The sequence below is a fragment of the Macadamia integrifolia genome, unplaced genomic scaffold (assembly GCF_013358625.1).
Source record: "Macadamia integrifolia cultivar HAES 741 unplaced genomic scaffold, SCU_Mint_v3 scaffold891, whole genome shotgun sequence".
NCBI classification, from domain to species: Eukaryota; Viridiplantae; Streptophyta; class Magnoliopsida; order Proteales; family Proteaceae; genus Macadamia; species Macadamia integrifolia.
In genome coordinates, this window is record NW_024870572.1 from 19,385 (window position 1) to 39,201 (window position 19,817).

The window sequence follows — 19,817 nt, forward strand, 5'->3', positions numbered from 1 at the left end:
TGTGGTCACATTCAGTTTATCTAAATCGGAGAGTCGTTTTAAATAAATTTTAAAATCTAAAACTTGTGACATATGCTGCCCAAGTGGGAGATTGTAAGATTTCCTATTAGGTGGGCTAGCATAGTCAAAGATTTGTTTCCAAAATCAGTTTAGTGGTGTTGACTATAGATGGAGTAAGCAGAAAGAATCCAATATTATTGGTAAGTGATCTCTATGGAGATATTGGATTCTATTAGCACACCTTAATGGTATGAAATATTTATTACTATGTGTGGACCTAAGGTATTGTTTCCTTAATGGGGAGGAAACCCTAATTTTATTGTAGGGTTGGTCCCTACCCTCACCCCTATATATAGTTATCACTGACCCATTAAGTGAGGCTAACGACCAAAAGCAAAAGGAAAAGAGGGTAGACCAGACCAACATTGATCGTGTTGTACGAGGAGCATACAAGAAGACATTGAGGATTTTTTATTCTTCAGCCATGGATTCAGGTATGCCTAAAACTTGTCTTTGTAGTGTTTGTCGTGCATGCTTATCGATCTTCATGAATCGTTCCGCATTTATTTTCTTTCATATTTTTCTTGAGAAAACGATGATCCGCAATGAGGTTATGCTACTGCTACGTTCGTAGTTGTTGAGTCGCTTGAGGATATTTCTCTTATATGTAGCTTCTATAACAGGTCTTACCTGAAATTCTGTGCGATTTACATCAAAATTCATCTGTTGAAAACTTGGAATTCGTTGCAATTGTGTATGAGCATTGCGAGTTACCTTCGTAGCATTCAATCTCTTCTGAACCGCCTGAAGAACATTCTAATTGTCATCTCTTTTGCAATTAAAATAATCTAGAGCCCCCCCCCCCCTTTTGTTGATCCTAATAACTGGTTTTTGTAAACAAAAGATTAGCCCATGTACTCCACTTTCTAGGTTGAAGCTGTTTTGGATTATTTCTAGATTGTTTATTTGCAAATTCCCATGTGGTTCTAACACAGTATGGGTTCTTTTTTCTAGCCGGCGACCTAAGATGGCAGCGGGAAACACACTACTCGTCGGAGACGAAAGGAGATGTATGGATAGACGGAGAGAAGGAGAGAAAGAGATAAGGAGAATGAAATGGTAAAATGCTAAAGAGGGGTATTTTTGAGATAATGAAAATGGGTAACTTATCAATGTTTTATTCATAAGGGCAAAAGTGTCATTTCATAGCATTCCTTAACAGTGACTGACAGTAGGGGTTCTGAGTATAATTTGATGAAACAGAAGGGGTGGTATTATAATTGTGGCATTCTCCAGGGGGTGGCATTGTAAAATTTCCATTAATTAAATCTTTTGACATATTTCGCATTCCATATCCACATCTCAAAGAAGATTTCTCAAGACAAACGTGGCTGACCACTGACTCCCCCTTCTCTCTATCTCCCTTTTAACACCTTAGTATATAATTGGAAAAAAGAACCTTGCCCGTTTGCATTCTCCACTTCCAAATATAATGGTGTCAATTTTAGGCCTAGCCTAGATCTGCCAGATTAAAGTCCAATTGAGACCGACTCGATCAATTATTGTGCCCAGTCCATTTATAATCGGTCATTCCTAGTGCACATTGCAAGCCCGATTGGCTCCCGACCAGTTCGGCCAATTACAAGATCAACTCAACCTAACTTGTTTAGCCCATCCGTTTATATGTATATTTTGAATTTTTTTTTTTTTTTTTAATTTTTGGATAGAGCAAGGTATTTATAAATTAGTGAATGTAATTAAGTGTAAAGTCTTTTATAAATTGTTGATGATTTAATAAATATATTATTTTTTCTGAAATCTACGACAATTAAAGCCCGTTTAGGGCTTGAATGGTGTATTATCCCGTTTAAGGCCTGATTAGTAGAAGCCCATTTAAAGTCCAAAATCTGAGAGACCAGCCCAACCCAACCAGTTGATACCCACATAGACACATGGGGTGGATTGTAAAAAGACGCCCTTTCCCTAGTAGCTTTCCCCATGTGTCTGGGCATAGAGCCATGGAAGCGGGCAATGTTCTTTCACCCATATGGACATATATAATTGAAGGGAAAGGGCTCCCTAAAAGGGTAGTGTGGCTCCAACACTAGCTGAAGGGTCAATGAGAGCACTAGTTGAAGCATAAAAAAAGATAGGATTTCCTTCTTTCATGAAGGGTAAGGTGATCATTTTACCTTCCACTTTGTCTAGATGCAAGAGCCATCTTTTCTTTTTTCATAACTTAATTTTAGGGAAAATGACAAAATGCTAGCAGATACCTAGGTATCAGGTATATTAGCGAATATTGATCGTCAGATTATGGTAGCTGAATCTCTCCCTTCTATATAATGTATTATAATATGATACATATACAACCCTTCCATACTTTATACATATTCTGACCTGACATGTCAGCTTTACCAAAAAAAACCTGACGTGTCAGCCTCTACTAGTCTCTCTCTCTCTTCATCATAGCCAGAGCAACAGGTGAGCAACGGAGCCCCTTCATCCCCTTCTCTGGTCATCTACAACCTCATCTACAACCTGGATTGCCTCTATTTCTGCTGTTCAAAGAAAACATCACGGATTCTGGTTGCTGCCATTCAAAAATAACTTTAATTTTCTGTTTAGACTTTGGATTTCGATTTTTCTTTTTCAATTCTCTGAAGTGATTTTGGTTCTTTGTTCTAAATTCGTTCAAATCAATAATAATACTTGAGAAGGTCGGTTATGGATTTTGATATTAGTTTATCGATCGATCTCTATCCAGATGGACTGATTTGATTGACTTTCACTCATCAAATTGAATCTTTAAAAGGTTTTGGTCTATCTTCTTTTCGTTTTAGCAGGAAGGAAGATCTATTTTTTTTGAAATCTCTAGAAGTAGCTATAGTATTCCCACTGGATCTGAAGCAGAGGTTTCCTTTTTTTTTGTTTTTTAGAAACTCTCTAAGTCGAAGGTTCTCAATGGGTTTTCTCTCTCAGATCTCGATCTCAGTGGGAGTTCTGATTTCAGAAAAACACACGGATCAACTTCACTTCTGGTTTCAAACGAAGGTTCTCAGCGGGAGTTCAGTTTCAGAGGAAGGTTAACAGGGGGAGAACCATTCGGAAGTTAGAAACGCTACAATTTAATATAAATCGTTGATTTAATAGTGTTAAATCTCAACGGTTGAGTATTAAAAACTTTTAACCTGCTACCGATTCTCCCCCGCAGTCATCGTCTTCTTCATCACAACCATTGTCCCAAGCCCTAAGAACAGATTCAAAACCTTCCCTCTCTTCTTTTCTTTTCTTTCTTTTTCCTTGGTGGGATAAGCCGAGTAATAGATCATGCATGATCAGTAAAATTAAATACTCTCTTTCTTTCTCTTCTAATTTATTTCATCTTCTTCCTTGGTGGGATAAGCCGAGTGATAGATATTGAGTAATCAGTAAAATTAAATAGTCTAAAGAAAAGTAAGATTTCAGTTTCATAGTACCCACTGTTCCACATTACCTACTACCCAAGATTCCTGAAAGAGTAATAGACAACAAGTTGTACTAGGAAAACAGGTGGATGGACATGAGATGCAGAGGGCGGGGCCGACAAAGGGAAAGGGGACGACTTGAAATTGGCAGCAGATTATGAGTTGTTGGCAGCAGATTATGAGTTGGAGGAGTGGGGTGGTGTTTAAACCGGTAGCCAAGAGCTGGTCTTGACCATTGCGAGGAAGCCTACGTTGCACAAGGGTTTGGTGAGAGAGAGAGCAGGAGAGAGGAAGGATATGGAGAGGTACGCTGGATCGGAAGGGCTGGTCTTGATCTCCCAACACCAATAGTATGGTATTTGTCAGGGTTTACTAGTTTATTTTGACAAACTCAGGTCACTCTACCCTATAAAATTATATGCAAATCCAATAGTTGAAATTAAATTAATTAAATTCAACGGTTCTCAACTCGCTAAAATACCTGATACTTGGGTATCCTGCTAGCATTCATATCCTTCTCCCTTAATATTAAAGATAATGACCTACATTTTGTACAAGTTAATCATAACATGCATTTTTCTATTTGGTCTAGGACAATTATTTAAGGGTTTTCCTTCTTTTGTGACTGGGGTAGGTTACATAAAATAATGTAATGGATGATATTATATTATTATTCTGACAAGATTGGATAAAATGGAGATTAAAAATCAATTATTTAGTATCTTTCATTTTATTAATAAAAGAAGTTCAAACTTGCAAGCCCACTAAATAATTGGTTTTATGGTTTTATGGTTTTTGGGTTTTAAGCTGATCTTAGTTTATAACGGTCACAAAATCGAAGAAAACCATTTATTATTTGTTTTCATTATCTTACTTCCCTATTTTGATAACCTGACTCACTTCTCATTTTACATTTAATTGGTTCAACATATTTGGTTTGAATCAATTTATTGACTGAATCAGGCCGGGATATGGAAACTACCTTCTTCCATCGTTTGTTTCTTATGTAATAACATTGTTGAAGAAGGTGATGATCACACACATGATTATGTATTTTTCGATTCACAGCACATCACAAAAGGTGACTTTGGCTTGTAAGAAAGAAGAAGTTAACACGAAATATAAGGGTAGTTCTCATTTATTGTAAGATTTTTGCCACACTTTGATTTTAGGGTTCTGCTTTCCATTGAAATGTCATTGAGAACCTTTTTTCTAATATTAAATATTTTTCAGCATAGATTCCATTTATTCAACGAGCAGAATTGGCTCAGGACAAGGCATGGAACAAGAGGTTACTATTTAATCAACTTTCTTGATCACTTGATTGTCTAAATATATATATATATATATTTTTAAATAGGAAATTCAAAGGAAAAATTTTCAAGTAAAATTTTATTTGCACCAAAAAAAAATGTGCAATGAATAATATGGGGCCTAAGAAAATAGAGATATCGGGTATAAATGCCCAAGGACCTGAGTGATTGCTAATCCAAGCTTCTGTTGTTTGAAAGGTTCAAGAGTTTACATCTAGACTTTACCATCATGATAAATTAGGTCTAGGTTGTTATAGATTGAGACATTTTTTCAATCTTCCTTTGGAACAAAATATCCAGGATAATGAATGATTAATGACCCATGTCTCTGATGAATTAATGTGTAGGTTTGCTAGTGGAATTTAATAAAATTATAATTAAAAATCACTATCAAAGAGAGAAGAAAATAGAACAAAGATTCCATATTGAACAGAGAACAGAGATACAAAATGGCTAGAAATATCAAATTGCTTATTCATTTGCGAGGGATTTTGCGAGCTGAAGAAATGTGGTCACAGATTCATTATTCTAGGTCTTTTGTTGGAGGCTAATGTGAAGAGAGAGCAGACATGTTGCAAGGCAAACCCAAGGCTGTCTGAAGAGCATTTCTTTGCTGGTCGCTTTGCCAATAATGAGAGGAGGAACAGGTTCGGACAAAGAAACTGTGAGCAGGCTCATGAGGGAGGCGTCCTGCCGACGCAAAGTAGCAACACCAACGGCATCATCAGGGCATGATTTGGAACCATCGATATGACCAAAGAGATCCTGACTGATGAGAAAAGGGCTACCTACGCCTTCCATAGAAGATAGTTGAAGTTAGCGAGACGCTGGGAGAGAAAGTGATGTGATGATCCATAGGTAGGTGGAGAAGGGGAAGGGCTGGTGGTGATGCTAGAGGCGGCGGAGTGCCTATCAAGAGTAGCAGGGCTGACATGGCACCTACGATCGATAAACAAAGAGGAGAAAGGGAGCGAGGGATTGAGAAGATGAGACCGATTAGGGTGAAGAGAGGTAGGCCTTTGTGGCCCTTGATACCATGTTAACACAAGGTTTTGGATGTTAATGTCCTGTATATTTAATTGATAATAAGAGTATTTATAAAATAGAGTACAAGAGAATGCAACCCTAATTGGTTGAGATATTTGGCTAAAATAGAACATATAAAATATAGGCTTTCCAATTGGAAGAAAGAGGAATATTGAGTCTGCTAATAAGCATGTAGAATATTCTTCCCTAGCATTTTTTGGGCATGTGAATACGGTTCTTCCAAAGCATTACTGACAGAAGAAGATGCATGTTTTTATTTTTTTTGGGGGGGTTGGGGGTGGTTAGAAAGATGCATGTGTATTTCAGTATAATATTGAATTTGTGAACATTGTACCGTGTACAACAACTAATCAAATGACAATCAAATCTCTAAATATAGGAACAGCGATACATATTAACGGCCCGATATATACATTAAGGGCCCCATTGACAACACTCTTGATTCCTGATTCCATTGATTTTTGTTTCATGGGAACAGATTGAGAGTAAAATTTTGCTTGGTAACACTGGTCTAATTTTTTGTTCTTAGAAATTAGACCATGGTCCAAATTACCCCCAAAAATCAAGAATTATAAAACATAAAAAATCTGCTAAAACAAAACTCGTGAAACAAATCACTTACGAGATAAAAGGACCCCAATTTTTTCTGGCAAACTCGCGTCATCTAAAATTTCTCCCAAGACGACCTATACAAGGAAGACGTCTTCCTTCTCTAAATTTCTCCCTAGGAGACCTTCGTAAGAAGACGTCCTCCTCTCTGTTTTCCTGTACGGTTTCAGGAGCTTTAGCGGGTGGACGTCTCTTAGATAACTCTGCTGTTCAACACCTCTGTCTCTCTCTCTCTCTCTCTCTCTCTCTCTCTCTCTGATATGACTTTTAATTGCAGAGAATCTAATATCTTTTAAAACCTATTTCTTTCTTTTGTTCAATGATATATTTGTCATGCTTTCTTCTCTGTATGTGATATAATATTATTTTAGTGTAATGATGATCTGTTTTTTGGATTTTAATTGATGCAAAGGGCTCTGAAACAATCCAATGCCACAAAATGCATTTTATATTTTCATTTGGGTCAGGTTGAGTCCATACAAATTGGCTGCAGTGATGTTATTTTTCAGCCTCTGTTTTGCGTGTGCAACATATTTTGTTTCTCTTGCAATTACAACTCAACTTAATTCCATCCAACAGTTGCCCTCCTATATTATATATCCAATCATCGTGAACCTAAAATAAAAGCTACTATCAAATTTTTCCTCTCATGTGCTCTAAATTTTCTAGTTATTCAATCTTAATTCTGTGTCACATGGTCGAGTGTAATGCGAGAGGGAATGATAAGTTTAACATTATTGGTTTTAGATCATGATCAAATTTTATTTATACAATATTTTTTTAATTGTTTGTACAAGTATAATGATTGAAGGTGTTATATTATGTGTATATTAGAATTTAAAATAAAATAGAGTTTCAAACGTGAAATGGGAATTTTGTAATTATCAGGCTATAGATGAAAATGATTTTTTTTATTTCTTTATCAATCGTTGATTCTGATCTAAATTAATTTTAAAAGTACTTTCTTGATGATTTACCAATAGATGATCTTGATCTCAGAAATCGCAAAATCACAAAAAAAAAAAAAAAAAAAAAAAAAAAAAAAAATCACTTTCAAACAGAATCAATGAATTGAAAACAAAAATGTTGTCAATCAAGCCCTAACAATTACTTGTTAACCAAGATTCATCCATGAAAAATGTACTCCAACTCCAGCAACACTGCCATCATTGTGGGTCGGCCCCAACTTGCATCGGCAACGCATCTCCTTGCAATCCGCCCCAATTGCTTCAATGATTGTTGAGAGTAACTCCCTTCAAGCCGTTGATCCACAATGGTTTCAAGTGATTCCCATCCTTTATTGTAGGCCCGTTGTTTTGACAAGCGTGCATCAGAAAGTGGCCGACCACTGAAAACCTCAAGCAATACTACACCAAAAGAGTAAACATCAGACTTTTTTGTCAATTTCCGACTTCTCTTGTATTCAGGATCAATATATCCAGCGGTTCCCGTCACAAGAGAACCAAAAAAGGGATCATATAATGAAGTATCTGTTATTGATATTCCAAAATCAGCTATCTTTGCTACAAAGTTCTCATCCAATAGTATGTTGGATGTCTTAACGTCCCTATGGATTATAGCACCCTCTCCCCATGTGTGGAGGTAGTTGATCCCACGTGCAACTCCTATGCAAATCTCTAATCTCTGCTTCCATGTCAATGGTGGAAGATCACTGCCAAAGAGATGCTTCGATAGATCCCCATTTGCCATATACTCATACACCAAAGTCATCTCATTCTTTTCCTTGCAGAACCCAATCAAGGAAACCACATGTGTATGCTTGAGCTTTGATAGCATCTGAATCTCTGTCTCAAATGCTACCCGGCCTTGTCCATATATAGAAGGCAGATGGGCACGCTTGAATGCTGCCTGAGTACCATCATATAGGACGCCCTTGTAAACTGTACCAAAGCCACCCTCTCCGATCACCAATGAGTTATCAAAATTCTTTGTTGCAGCTCGAATCTCTGCTTTTGTGAACAAATTATTACCATCTCTATCAATAGTTTTTGTACCATTTGGATTCAGACTTCCCCGGGTGAATTCAAATAATAGTTCATCTTGCTTCTCTGCCACTTGAAACAAATTATTATCAATTCTATCAATAGCTGTGGAGCAATTTGGATTCGGACTTCCTCCGATGAATTTAGACAATAGTTCAGCTTGGTTCTCTGCCACTGGAAACAAATTATTATCATCTCTATCAATAGCTGTGGAGCCATTTGGATTTAGATTATCTTCGGTGAATTTAGATAATTCAGCTTGGTTCTCTGCCATTGTGAACCTCTTACCAACTCTATCGGTAGTTGCGTAGCCACTTAGATCCAGACATCCTCCGAGGACTTTAGAAACTCTAGCAACAGTGTTGTTGATTCCGGTAGTTCCATTATATAGTGGGTGAGAACCAACGGGATTGTCTTTCATAGGGCACGTTTTTTCTCTCTGCCTACGTAAAGATGCAAGAAAAGATCCAAGATTGGAGATAGAAGCTTTATCTCCTTTTAATTTTCGCAGCGTACTTTTCCACTCTTCTTTGCTATTTATGTTGGATAAGTAAGACCCCAACATCTCGAGAATTAAAGGCAATCCTTCCGAATAACGTATTATATCATGTGAAAGTTGCATATACTCTTGAGGAGGTTCATCCATGGAAAATGCATGCAAACTAAATAGTTCAAGAGATTCCTCACGGTCCAGCCTTTGAAGCCAACAGATTTTATCTTTAACAACTTTTGCCACATTCAAGATATGTTCATTAGTGGTTGTTATAATGACCCTACTTCCTTGACCAAACCAATTGAGTTCACCGGCTAAAGCATCTACCTGTTCTTTATTGTCCACATCATCAAGGACAAGAAGAACCTTTTCTTTGCAAAGATGGTGTTCTATCAATTTTTTCCCTTTATGATAATGACCTACGTCAAGGTCTATTTTGAAGATATCTTTAAGAAGTCGTTTCTGCAAAGACACAAGCCCCATGCATTGCATTGCTTGTTTGCTAACATCTGAAATAAAACTATATTTCTTGAAGTTTGAAAGGATGCGATTATAGACAATCTTAGCAATGGTCGTCTTCCCAATGCCACGGGAACCACAGATTCCTATGAACTGAACATCATCGGAACTCATACTTAATAAAGATAACATTTCCTTAACACGAGAATCTATACCAATAGGGTATTTGCATTCATCCAAATGCGTGTTACTGACCAATTCATCCAGAATCCTTCTGATAACTAATTCAACAATCTTTCCTTGGTCCCTACAATCATTTCATATCAAAAAAGAAAATCATAACAATTAATGACATCAAAATATCTAGTAAAAAAAAAACTTATTATTTTATGCTTATTTAGAATGGAAAGCAATCAGAATAAACATTGGTTAGAATTTAGCATTAGTAAAAATTAGAAATATGCATCACTATATACGAATTAGGGGTGTGACGACTTGAACACAAATATGAGTGATAATAGATTAGAAAGATAGTCTAATTTACTACGTTATCCCAACACTAAGTGACTATGAGCTATTAAATATCCTACATCATAAGGAAATCTGAATCTCTATGATAAAACTAACAATTTTGGCATCAAACATTATTGAAAACCCCTGATAATATGTTAAAATGGGTTTAAAATGACTAATTTCTTGAAAAATCTTGAACCACTTAAGATACAAGGGGAATGGTCTAACACATGGTTCACTATGGTCGATCAATAAGATACCCTAGTCCAACCATTGCACCAAATTTTCCGTATTTGCACTCAAGTGGGATATGAATGAAAGGCAACATTCTTATCAAACAAATAAATATAACCCTTATGTTTAAAGACTTTGTATCCATAAGCAAATTTTAGTGATAATGTTTGATTTTGATAAGGTATGCAATTCAGTTGAAGTTATTATAAAAAGCTTTATAATCAAACTATATATCGGGAGGGGTGGAGAGAAAATAGCTAAAGCTGGAAGCGGAATGGGCTAATGAAATGAAAATAAAGAGATAATCATTATAAAGTTTAAGATACCATAATGAGAATACATTCAAAAAATTTTTATGGGATTAGACTTACGTATTTTTGTCAATAACTTCTCCTTTCAAACTCCCCACCACTCTCAAAGCTTTCCTCCAACTATCTACAATATGGGGCTCAAAATTCTTCTTGTGCTCTCGAAATGCTTCTTCAAAACTTCCGATCTGATTCCGAACATGGGATGGATCAACGTAAAAGAATATGGGCAAGACCAGTTGACCGTTGGATATATGGCATTGACGAATCTGAGCAAGTTCCAGAAGGCACCATTTGCTGTTGGCATATCCTTGTGAGAAGACAGGGATAGAGATTTTGGAGCCATCGATTGCTTTAAGCAAGGAGGGTCCAATGGCTTCACCAGTCCAGAGATTTTCGCTATCAATAAAAACATTGATTCCCTTGTCTTTCATAATTAAGTTAAGGAAGCTAGTGAAGCTATTACGAGTATCTTCGCCCCTGAAGTTGAGGAACACATCATAGCTAGAAAATCCAGTTGTGAAGGTGAAGGTGGAGGAAGCCCCATCTAGAGCCGCCATGAACTTGAAATTGTTGCAGAGAATATTAGATCTTGATTTTACAAATTGACTTTAAAATAGGAAGTTTTGTGTTGATTCAACGAACCTTCTGCGAAATTATTGTTAACGGAGTATAGACTTTTGTAACTTTCTGTCTCTATGTTGACTATTTAGAGGAGTTGATTAGAAAACTTCGGCGTGCCTTCCACGAATTGAAGTAAGAGACATTTGACGTCGTTGAGGGATTTATTTATATATTTTTCTGTCTGTGTAGAGTCTGCTTTTAATAGAGTTTGGTGGAACTATGGGATCAAACAGAATAACATATTACGGTCATAATAAGGCAGTTTGGGACGTGTTAGACTTAGGACTGGACCCACAAGGCCAAACCTTTACCGATATGTAATCTGTATGGCGCCTAATGAAAGAAGCTATGCATCTCAATAGATTGCATGGTAGTATGGTAATAAGTTAATCCTTTTCTGCAAGCACAGAGAAAAGTGGATTTTCTTTTTGGGAAAATGTGGCTTCTGTAATTGCCTGATGCTAATGAGAGTGCGAAAGTATTCACAGAGGGATCACTTTTCATTGGCTGGGCTGGTTAACAAAGGAGCTACACTCATTTATAGAAAACATTCCCCCTCTCTTTTTTTTTTGCGCCAAAGTTGGTTGCCCTAGGGACCAGCCGACAGGGATCACTAAGGGTGGAGTGGGAGGATTGGGATCCTCTCGAACACCAACGATCCTCCAATGACTCATTCAAAGGTTGAAAAGCTTGGACATATATTCCCAGGTGTTGACATGTATTGGAATGTGTGACCAAGCTCTTGCAGCCCTTAGATGATCGTTGAAGGGGCGTTGGAAGATGCAATCGTTGGAGAGGAGCCTGATCCGGAGTGAGAGTGCTTCACGGTATATGTGGTGGAGAGGCTCGAACTAGAGACTTAAGCTCAAGCCTACCTATACAAGACAGCCATAATTAAACAACCAAATCAAGCTGTGTCCATGAAGACAGATTGTTAACTTTGGACCAAGGTAAATTCAGTTTATTTCCTCAACTAATAGGCAAATAAACTTTAGGCTGAAAGAGAAATCATAGTTAAATTTGGACCAAGGTAAATCGTTGAAGTTGGCAATCTGAGTGGCTTTTTTTATTTTATCTAAAGTTGCTTCCTTTAATTTTTAATTCTTAATTATTGTCATCGAGCTCTCCATATGTAATTTCTCCAAGGTGATTAAAGCCCGGTGAGACTCGGTTTCAGGACCAAGGATGAGATTTCTGGGTCAGGCTGGGTTAGACTTAGACTATGTCCTTCGGTTGGGCCTGGGTTTTTAAAATCTCGCCCAATCCGACTTAGTTGCACCCTTTATGGCAGGTCACATGGAATTGAAAAATATTAAAAAATCATTTTACTATGTAATTAAATCTTCCTACAGATTTCGCAATCCCTCTACACATAAGATTTCTCAGGACAGACGTGGCTGACTTCCCCTTACTCTCTCTATCTTCTTTTTAAAGGAAAAAGAACCCTGCCCAGTTATATTCTCCAATTCCAAACACAGGGGTGTCAATTTCAGGCTCGACCTGATCGAGACTGCCTGATTAAAGCCCGACTGAGACTCACCCGATTAATTATTGTGCTGGATGCCAAGCCCATGCATTTATAACATGTCATTCCTGCCTAATTGGCTACCTACCAGCCTAGCCGATTACAAACTCAACTCAGCTTAACCGGTTTAGTCCGACCATTTATATGTATATTTTGAATTTTTTTTTTTTTTTATTAGAGCAAGGTATATATTGATATTTTATCAATTAGTGAATGTAATTAAGTGTAAAGTCTTTTCCAAATTGTTGACAATTTAATAAATATATTATTTTTTCTGAAATCTAAGATAAATAAAGCCTGTTTAGGGCTTGAATGGTGCATTAGCTTGTTGAAGGCCTGATTAGTAGAAACCTAGTTAAAATCCGAAACCTAATCAAGACCTACTCATTCATTATGTAGGCAGGTCACAAGGGTAAATGCTCGATCGAGACCAGCCCCGTCCGTCCAATTGATATCCCTACACAGACACATGGGTGGACTGTAAGAAGACGCCCTTGCCCCAGCAGCTCTCCCCATGTGCCTGGGCGTAGAGCCATGCAAGCGAGCAAGGTTCTTTCACCTATATGGCCATATATAATTGAAGGGAGAGGGTTCCTTAAAAGACAGTGTGGCTCCTGCACTAATAGAAGGGTTAATGAGAGCACTAGTTGAAGCATAAACAGGAATGGGTTTAATTTCCTTCTTTCATGAAAGGTGCGGTAGTCATTTTACCTTCCACTATGTCTAGATGCAAAAGTCACCTCTTCTTTTTCCCATAATTTAATTTTAAAGACAATGACCTACATTTCGTGCAAGCTAATCATAACATGCATTTTCCTATATTGTCTAGGACAATTATTCCTTCTTGTGACCGGGTTAGGTTAAAAAAAAATAATGTAATGGCCGATTTTATAATATTATTCTGACATGATTGGATAAAATGGAGATTAAAAAGTAGTTATTTAATATCTTTCATTTTATTGATAAAAAAGGTTCAAACTTGCAAGCCCACTAAATAATTGGTTTTATGGATTGTGTTTTAAGCTGATCTTAAATAGTTTATAACGGTAGCAAAATTGAACCAAACCATTTATTATTTGTTTTCATTATCTTACTCTCCTATTTTGATAACCCAACTCACTTCTCATTTTACATTTAATTGGTTCAACTTATTTGGTTTGAATCAATTTATTGATTGAAACAGGTTGGGGTATGGAAGCTACCTTCTTCCATCGTCTTTGTTTCTTACGTAATGACAATGTTGAAAAAAGTGATGATCACACAAATGACTATGATTTTGTAGATTCAAATCCTATCACAAAAGGTTACTTCAGGTTGTAAGAAGGAGAACGTTAACACGAAATATAAGGGTAGTCCTTATTTATTGTAAGATTTTGCGACAATTTTATAAAATTTTCAAGTAAATTTTATTTGCACAAAAAAAAAATGTACAATGAAGAATATGGAGCCTCAGAAAATAGAAATATAAGCTTTGTTGTCGGAGTTTTTGGCTATTGCCTGGTTTTATTTGTTTATTTTCTTCTTTCTTCTTTTTAATACAAATTGATCCCCTCAGAGGAAGAAAAAAAAAAACAATGAACATGAATGAATACTCTTTGTTTTTTTTGAATATTGGAATAACTGTAAAATTAATGTCAATAGATATATTAAGCCAAAAGAGTTGAGGTCTATTATGTCATGTAGGATTATATGATAAATTGGAAAAAAAAAAAAAAAAACTCCTTTCATAAAAGTTGTACGAAATTAAAAAAAAAAAAAAAAAAAAAAAAGAGTTGTACAATGTTGTTCAGCAACATAAGCATAATGTATGATCTCTAATCATTAAAAGCATTACCTTGTCATGTTGGTAGTGAGCCGAAACAGAACTTGGTAATGGCTCACCTAAGTTCAGTTTCCTCAAACAACATTTGGAAAGAAGCAAGCATCTTTTCGACTTCCTTCATTGGCGGCCTATCGTCGCTTCTATCATTCAAGCAATTTCTTGCAAGCTCAGCAACTCTAAATAATTGTTTTCTATTCCCACCATTTACTATTTGGTCATCAAGAATATGAAAAAGCTTCCCATCTTCCATTGAAGATACAAAATACATTGCTAGAGCTATATATTCCTCAGATTCATCTTGAAAAATTGGCTTTTTACCAGTCAAAAGTTCAGCTAGAACAACTCCAAAACTATAAACATCACTTTTATCAGTTAGTTTACCATTAGACAAACATTCTGGGGCTAAGTACCCATGAGTCCCCTGAAGTATTGTTGTTTCTTGAGGTTTATCCAGAGGAACCAATCTTGAAGCTCCAAAATCACATATTTTAGCATCGTAGTTATCGGATAGTAGTATATAAGCAGACTTGACATCCCTACGAATTATAGGCACTCAATGAGAAGAGTGCAAATAGGATAGTGCATCAGCTGTTTCTACAACAATTCTTAAATGATTTTCCCATGAAAGAAAGACTTTTTTATTCTCACCATGAATATGTCTAAAGAGACTCCCATTAGAGAAGAACTCATAAACTAACAATGGGTCTCTATTGATTGTGAGAATATTTCTTGTATTTCATTTACTAGGTAATAGTATATATACATGAGTACATGAGACAATAGATTGATTTAGTTACCTATGGAAGATCGGATTACAATCAGATTCTTCCAAGAGTAATAGAACACAATTTTTAAGTTTCCAACTACAGAAGATAGGACAATAAGAAATCTGAGATCTTGTGGAGCTTGATATCACATGTGAGATTGTGATGCTGATGTGGAAATCTTATCGCCCAAGTATCTGTGAGTTGGAGCGTTGATCTTCAATATTGGTCAATACACCCCCTCAAGTTGTAGGTGGAGGAGATTGAACCTTCAACTTGTCCCTCAGGAATTGGAATCGTGCGGTGGCAAGAGGTTTAGTGAGAGCATCAGTGAGCTGATCAGTTGTGGAGATAAATTGCACAGTCAGCTGACGATTGGCCACACGTTCACGAACGAAGTGGAAATCAATCTCTACATGTTTGGTGTGAGCATGGAGCACTGGATTGGCCGATAGATATGTGGCACCTATAATATCACACCACAGGACTGGGGGGCCGTGAATAGGAAAGCTTAATTCCTGAAATAGAGATTCCAGCCATATAAGTTCGACAGAGGCATCCACTAATGCTTTGTACTCAGCTTCAGTGGAGGAACGAGCCACAGTTTTCTATTTGCGAGAGGATCAGGAGATCAGGTTTGACCCAAGGTAGATGGCGTAAGCACCAGTGGACCGACGACCGACGATCAAAACTGTCACCAACCCAATCGGCATCTGAGAAGGCCTAGAGCGTGGCCTTGGAGGAGTGCTCAACCAAGAGACCGAGGGAGCAACTTTGTTTGAGATATCGGAGAATGTGCTTGACATGACTCCAGTGATCCATAGTTGAGGCATGCATATGTTGGCACGCCCTATTCACAGCGAAAGCCACATCTGGACAGGTAAGGGTCACATACTGCAAGGCGCCCACAATGGGATCATCAAAGGGAGCACCCCCTGAAGGCAATGTCGGTTCTATCACAACCATAGGAGTGTGAACCGGTTTGCAATCAGTCATGCCTGAGCGTGCCAGTAGGTCATGGATATACCTGGACTGACAGAGAAGAATACCATTGGGTTGTGGTACTGCCTCAATGCCCAAAAAGAAACCCAAGGGGCCAAGATCTTTGATAGAAAATTCAGCCACAAGTTTGGCAATTAGAGCAGTGACCTATGCGGACGAATTGCCTATGACAAGTATGCCATCAATATAAACCAAAAGATACAGGAGATGGCCATTAGACTTATAAATGAATAAAGATGGATCATTCTGTGATGCAACAAAACCCAAATGAAGGAGGAACGTGGAGAGCCTATGAAACCACGTTCGAGGGGCCTGTTTGAGGCCATACAAGGACCTATGTAGGCGGCACACATGATTGGTCCGATTGGGGTTGCAAAACCCTGTGGCTGATTCATAAATACCTCTTCTATGAGGCGACCATGCAGGAATGCATTATGGACGTCAAGTTGACGGAGTGACCAGCCTTGAGAGATAGCTATAGCAAGTATGGAACGAATAGTGGTTGCCTTAACCACTGGGCTAAATGTATCGGTATAATCAATCCCGTGCTGTTGGTGAAACCCTTTTGTGACTAACCGAGCCTTATACCATTCCAAGGACCCATCTGCTTTGCACTTAATGCGGTATACCTATTTGCATCCGACAAGGTTCATGTGGGGCAGGCATGGGATGAGGGACCAGGTTCCATTTTTTATGAGTGTATTAAATTCCTCAGTCATGGCAAGGCGCCATTGAGGGTGCTTCTTTGCTTCAGAGAAACAACTTGGTTCAAGTATGGCAGAAGCAGTAGTAGTCAAAGCATGCGGGGTAGGGGGTTGTTTGTGAGAGCGCAGGTGCATAGGGTGGAGGCGGGCTGAGGGAGCAGGTGGTAGGGAAGGTGGGGCCGGGTTAGGATTGGAGATGGTGGAGGTAGAGGGTGGTAGGGAAGGATTTGGTGTTGGTGCATTATAGAGTTCCCTTAGTGGTCAAGTGTGGGTTGTGGAGGTAGGGGAGGGCGATGAGGAGGAAGTGTGAGATGGAGGGGTTTGGGGAGATGGGGGGTGACAGGCGATAGAGGCAATGGAGAGAGGGGGCGCAATGTTGGTAAGGGATTACCACGAAATGGAACTGTATTGGGGGCAGAAGCCCATGGAGAAGATGGTGAGACCAGGGGAGAGGGAACCACAGGAGGCCGAGAAGCAAAAGGAAATACACTCTCGTCAAAACGAACGTGACGAGCGATATATGTTCTATTGGTAGAGAGATCGAGACACCTATACCCTACATGAGAAGGAGGGTAACCAAGAATAACACATGGAATAGAGCAATGGCCTATTAGGCTCTTGATACCATATTGATTGTGAGAATATTTCTTGTATTTTCATTTACTAGGTAATAGTATATACACATGAGTACATGAGATAATAGATTGATTTAGTTACCTATGGAAGATCGGATTACAATCAAATTCTTCCAAGAGTAATAGTACACAATTTCTAAGTTTCCAACTACAGAAGATAGGATAATAAGAAATCTGAGATCTTGTGGAGCTTGATATCACATGTGAGATTGTGATGCTGATGTGGAAATCTTATTGCCCAAGTATCCTTGAGCTGGGGCGTTGATCTTCAATACTGGTCAATAGTCTCCAAGCAACAACCCAAGAGCTTCATCGTGTGTCTGTGATTGATTTGAGAGAGGATAAAACCCTCATTTATAAATTGTACAATCTGTCTTTTGTCTAACGTTTTGGATTTCTTAATGGCAACTATTTGGCCAATTTGTAAGATTCCCTTATAAATTGTACCAAACCCTCCTTGCCCAATTATTCGACTCTCATGGAAGTTATTGGTTGCCTTCTTTAACTCTTTTCTGGTGAAAAACTTTCCAATTTCTTTGACCGCTTTATGCATAATAGCCATTTGTTGTTCCAATAACAAGCTTTTATCTTGTTGAAAATGTGTTGCAGCTTTGAAATCTGGTGTTTTGAACCACTTACCAACTCTATCAGTAGCTACAGAGCCGTTTGGATCGAGATATCCTCCCATTAATTTAGATATTGTAGCTCAAATCTCTACTATTGTGAACCACTTGTCTCCATCTCTTTCAGTAGACATGGAGTGATTTAGATCCAGACATCCTCCGAAGATTCTAGATGCTATAGCAACAGTGGTGTTGTTTCCAAAGGTTCCATGAAGTGGAGGGTGACAACTAAGGGGATTATTTTTCATACGACATGTGTACTTTCTTTGTTTGCGTAAAGATGCAAGCCTGGAGATAGAAACTTTACCTGCTTTCAATTTTTGCAATGTTGTTTTCCACTCTTCTTTGTCGCTTATGTCTAACAGATAATACCCTAACGCCTCTAGAGTTGAAGGCAACCCTCTCGAATAGCGTACTATATCATGTGAGAGCTTCATATAATCTTCAGGAGGATCATCCTTTGAAAAGGCATGCCAACTAAATAGTTGAAGAGATTCCTAATGGTCCAACTCTTGAGGCCAATAGATTTTCTCATTATCAATTTTAGCCACTATCAAGATATATTCATCTTTGGTTGTTATTATGATTCGACTTCCTTGACCAAACCAATTGAACTCACTGGCCAAAGCATCTAGTTGTTCTTTACTATCCACATCATCAAGAACAAGAAGAATGTTTTCTTTGCAAAGCCTTTCTTTCATCAATTTTTTTCCTCTATGATCATGACCTATATCAAAATCTGTTTTGAAAATATCCTTAAGTACTCGATTCTGCCAAGAAGCAAGATCTGTGCATTGCTTTGCTTGTTAACTAACATCTGAAATAAAACTATGCTTATTAAAGGCTGAAGGATAGCAGTTATAGACAGCCTTAGAAATGGTTGTCTTCCCAATTCCACTCCAACCAGATATTCCTATGAATTGAACATCATGAGAACCAATGCTTAATAAAGATAATAGATCTTCTCCATGGGAATCTATGCCAATCGGGTATTTACATTCAGCCAAGTATGTGCTACGAACCAGATCATCCAAAAACCTTTTAGCAACTAATTCAACTATCTCTGCTTGATCCCTGCAATCATTTCATATCAAAAGGAAAATCGCAACAACTAATGAAACAAAAATATTTAGTTAAAAAAACAAAAGATATAAATTTTGAGTTTTTGTAGGATGTAATGAGAAATAAAAACTAGAGAAAATTGAGTATAAAAAAAAATATATATATATATATATATATTAAAAATATGCATCCTTACATTTATAAGTAGGGTGTGGAAGCTTAAATGCAAATATCACTGGAGTGATAAGTAAGCATCAAGATAACATAATATACTATTTTATTCCAACACTAAGTGACTATGAACTGTTAAATTCCTACATCATAAGAGGAAATTTGAATTTCTATGATTAACATGAGGATCCAGGGCCTTGAACAAATTAAGAAATCCTAGTGATAAGTTAAAGTCGTTCTAAATATCCTATTTCTTGAAAAATCTTAAATCGCTTGAGATACAAGGGTAGGATCTAAGGAAGGAATGGCAACATTCTGTTGGATATGTATGTCCATCAAACCTGGTTTCTTAATAAGATTGTTTAATTTTATTTATGCATGTCATTTATTTATTGGGCTTGTAAGTTGTTCCATGGGTTTTCACCCAAAATTGTTCTCA

General features: G+C 37.5%; 1 protein-coding gene across 1 annotated transcript; it reads right to left on the reverse strand.

The window, feature by feature from the left end:
• Positions 1-7,561: 7,561 nt before the first annotated feature.
• LOC122070347 lies at positions 7,562-11,006 on the reverse strand. Its single transcript, XM_042634485.1, has 2 exons — positions 10,510-11,006; positions 7,562-9,698 (listed from the first exon to the last, which is right to left on the reverse strand). The coding sequence occupies exons 1-2, from the start codon at positions 11,004-11,006 to the stop codon at positions 7,562-7,564; spliced, it is 2,634 nt and encodes an 877-aa protein (XP_042490419.1).
• Between the last annotated feature and the right edge of the window lie 8,811 nt (positions 11,007-19,817).

Bases quoted from the DNA above. Each gene is read 5' to 3' on its own strand.
- LOC122070347 (XM_042634485.1), bottom strand. From the start codon at position 11,006: ATGGCGGCTCTAGATGGGGCTTCCTCCACCTTCACCTTCACAACTGGA. The intron at 9,699-10,509 runs GTAAGTCTAATC...AAATGATTGTAG, and splicing joins GAAGTTATTGACAAAAATAC to GGACCAAGGAAAGATTGTTG.